Source organism: Leiobunum rupestre, chromosome 7 (assembly GCF_980474605.1).
Source record: "Leiobunum rupestre chromosome 7, qqLeiRupe1.1.hap1, whole genome shotgun sequence".
Lineage (NCBI taxonomy): Eukaryota > Metazoa > Arthropoda > Arachnida > Opiliones > Sclerosomatidae > Leiobunum > Leiobunum rupestre.
In genome coordinates, this window is record NC_143390.1 from 9,410,910 (window position 1) to 9,414,374 (window position 3,465).

Consider the following 3,465-nt stretch of genomic DNA (forward strand, 5'->3'; position numbering starts at 1 on the left):
TCTATTATTTATTTATTTTTAAAGTTTCTATTGAGTCATTGATGAGAAAATCGTTCAAAATTGATTTATTTTCATCCGCGTTCAATTTCTCCATTTTAATGGCGTGCTTGTTCCTCTGCGTATCATAAAGTCTCTCTCGGATTTCCACGAGGATGTCCCTCATAAAGAGTGGCTCTACGTTCTTGCTCAACAGATACAGCAAGAACCAGTCTCCAGCTTGCAAGTACTTGCTGACTGCTTGCAAACAATCGTCGTCCGCCAGCGAGCACTGGGCTTTGAGGCAGTAGGTGCGCATGGCGGGACTGACCAACGTGGCGAGGCGGTACGCCAATGCTAGCGCGCTTATTGTCGCTAAAATGATGAACCAAAAGCAGGCGAAGATGAAAACCTTTTCGTTGATAATGTTCAGGGGCAAAATGCAAAACGAATCCACAGGCTCGATGTCCCCACTGGGACCAGAGATGTAGAACTGGCATTTGGTCATTCTAGGGAACACTTTAATCATCGGGTCCGTTCTGTGGGGCGAATCTCCTGCCAACGCGAATTTGATTACTTTGGTACCGAATTCCCTAAATTCTCCACCCAAGAAGGCATCCACCAAGTAAATCTGCACTATGACGTTTACGAAATTGGCAATTTCGCAAATGATGTATTTGGCAATGAAAAATCGATGTAGCTCGCCATGATGCGTCAAATAGTCGACAATAATCTTCTTCTTTGGGGTTGTGTCGTCTCCTCCGAGGCCACTGAAGGACAGTCCCTCGGACAGAAATTTAATTCTCCCGCCTTCCCAAACCTTCCACAAATACCTGAAATCAAATCATATCGTTTTTTTTATTTTGCTATAGCCAAGCCCGATTCATTCCCCTTCAATTTTATTTAGTTCAATTAAATTTAGATAATTAAACTACTAATTTACCTCCTTCATTATATTGGCTCGATCTAGTTCAATTCGTCGTAAGTCTATTCGTTTTAGCTCAAGTTATCTCGGATCAAATTAAACCTAATTCGGTTTAATTTAATACCTACCTTTCGCGCATTTTCATCAATCAAAGAAATCATACACGATTTTACCAAAAACACGGTAAGAGTCTACACGTAAGAGATTAGATATAGATTTCTGATTCTACTTAATTCTAACAATTCACCTTGGCAAGTAGAACATCCCTGATTGGATGAACAGTATGACCCACACCCATTGGTAGTACGAATGGTGTTTCAAAGGGTCTTTCTTCGACGCTTTGTCAATTCCGGGGTAGACTACGCCATCCACTCCGACCTCCTTATCGAAAGCGCGCACCAGACTGTAGGTGGAATGTGTCCAACAGAAAGCGTCGATGACTTTTTCGGCATTTTTCTTATGGACCACGCAGTCGATGGGATCACCAAAGTATTGGGTCGCCGTCACCAACAACGCCGAAACGAGCAGAAAGAAAGCCGTCACTCGATAATGTAGCCGAAAGATGGAGTTGTCGATGACATACGTTGGTATTTTCAAGGCGGACTTTAACGTGCCCTGAAAGGCCGGAATCATCATCATCTTGATACTTCAAATTCTTTACTCAACAAGTATATTGGTTGTTGACTGAAGGTTATAGTTCCAAAGGTGGATACCAAGCGTATAAATGCGGCTTGTGTGTGTGTGTGTGTTTTGTTTTTGGAGACGGGGGAGGGTGGTTTAGCTTTTCGGGAAATATTACTGCGTGATGGAAATTCGTTACGACGGTGGCGTAAATAGAGGTTTTCCGTAAGTGACAAATTAAATGGCTCGCTTTCAAACCTAAATTGAAAAATAGAGAGGATTGCGTTTAAGGAGCGGAGTTTCAGTTTATGCGTAAAATAAAAATCTTACCAGCTATACTTGATAGAGTTTTGTCGCAATCACCGACCCTTCTTCCACAGTACCACCGAAACGAGCTATGTACTGAAAACCTTGCCGCCGAAAACCCGCCCCAACGAAACAACCAAAGCGCCGAAAAACCCACCAGCGCTATTTTTCCGGGAATTACGAGTTTCAAAGAATTTTTGCTAGCTTCTTTTCGAGAGAGAAACAATTTCCTAGCTCCCGGGATACTCGGTGGTCTACTCTCCGTGGGGGAAAACAATTTAAAAAAAAACGAATTAGGCTTAATTTTCAATAAATTATATGTTTGAAACGATTTTAATATACGTTCGTTCAGTTTTTTAAAAGGTTCGTTACGAGAGAGCGAGAGAGAGAGATCTTCGCTTTCGGGGGGGGGGGGGGGGGTACTTAGCGTATACCGTAGTTTGAAGTAAATTTAAGTTAAGCCACGCTTTGGAATATTTGCCAAGCAGTTCAATTTAGAATTTGACTATATTGACACAGATATAAAATCAATAAATATTTTTATGTATTATGTATAATGTATTATTCAGTTTATGATGTAAAATATATTATATCATATATTACAGATTGTTTTCATTTCATTAAATGGATGGCGGAGGGGAGGGCTTGGAGAGACTTTAGAAAAAGAAATGAAAATCTTATTATTTGAATCTGAAGACTTTTAAAGTATGTAGAGTGGAGTGGACGACAACCATATTGTTTAACATACGCCACTGGTATTTTTTTAAATGTTATTAACTCGTTGTTAATAACGACGACGACGGTTGTTCTTTTCAAACGAAATTGAATTATGTGTCACAAGCTTAATCGTTAAAGGGATTGGGGGAGGGATGAGGCCGGTTTCTGGCGCAAATCTTGGTTCGGCTGTGTAATTTCTATAGATGGTTGTAATAATGTAGAATTTGCTTTCATATTTTTATGAATTTCACTTAAAACGGATAACACTTTCCTTTCATCCGGCTTTGATTCGTCTTTACCGTTTTCGACATTGTTCGCGTTATTCAATAACGCCTTGACGACTTCTGGAAAACGAGAATAGAATTTGAAAATTGAGACATTAAAGAGGTTTAAATTCTCTTTAACTGCCGTAGCGTTACCGCCCAAATTCAGCAATACGGCGTGCGCTATTTGCTCTAGCACTTCGTCTTTGGTCATTCGTTCAAATTTCAATTCTTCTTCGGTATATATTGGTGGAGATTTTGCGCTTTCATCGTCATATAACACTCGTTTTATTAGAGACGAAGCGCGTACGTATGTGTTTTGAGTCGAAACGGCCAATAGCGTAGTTAAAATCGAGTGCGTATCCGACTGCCAATCTAAAACGTTTCGTACGTAGGTATCGGACTTTTTCAACGACGCGTCTATCATTTCGATGCAATTATACGTTTGAGCAAAATCAACAACGGTGAATGTTGGCCTGCTGGGTCGATTCGCGTACTCCTGGGTTCTATCGACATTTCCAGTAACTATATTATGAAACGCTTGCAATCCCGACATGACAAATCCGAAAGAAATATTTCTTACGCACTCTTTTATTTCGACGTTGCGTTTTATCGCGGCATAATGCGATACGCATAAAGAGCATGGCAATATGGAAT

The 3,465-nt window shown here is 40.5% G+C and overlaps 1 protein-coding gene across 1 annotated transcript; it reads right to left on the reverse strand.

Annotated features, from left to right (window-relative positions):
- Nucleotides 1-4: 4 nt before the first annotated feature.
- LOC149934368 (innexin inx2-like) lies at nt 5-1,540 on the reverse strand. The gene is made up of 2 exons (XM_090153431.1): nt 1,149-1,540; nt 5-809 (listed from the first exon to the last, which is right to left on the reverse strand). The coding sequence occupies exons 1-2, from the start codon at nt 1,538-1,540 to the stop codon at nt 5-7; spliced, it is 1,197 nt and encodes a 398-aa protein (XP_090009557.1).
- Nucleotides 1,541-3,465: the final 1,925 nt, after the last annotated feature.

Excerpts from the sequence above, each read along its gene's own strand:
- LOC149934368 (XM_090153431.1), bottom strand. The coding sequence starts at position 1,540 with ATGATGATGATTCCGGCCTTTCAGGGCACGTTAAAGTCCGCCTTGAAA. Across the intron at positions 810-1,148 it reads GGGATGTTCTACTTGCCAAG|GTATTTGTGGAAGGTTTGGG; the intron begins GTGAATTGTTAG and ends ATTTGATTTCAG.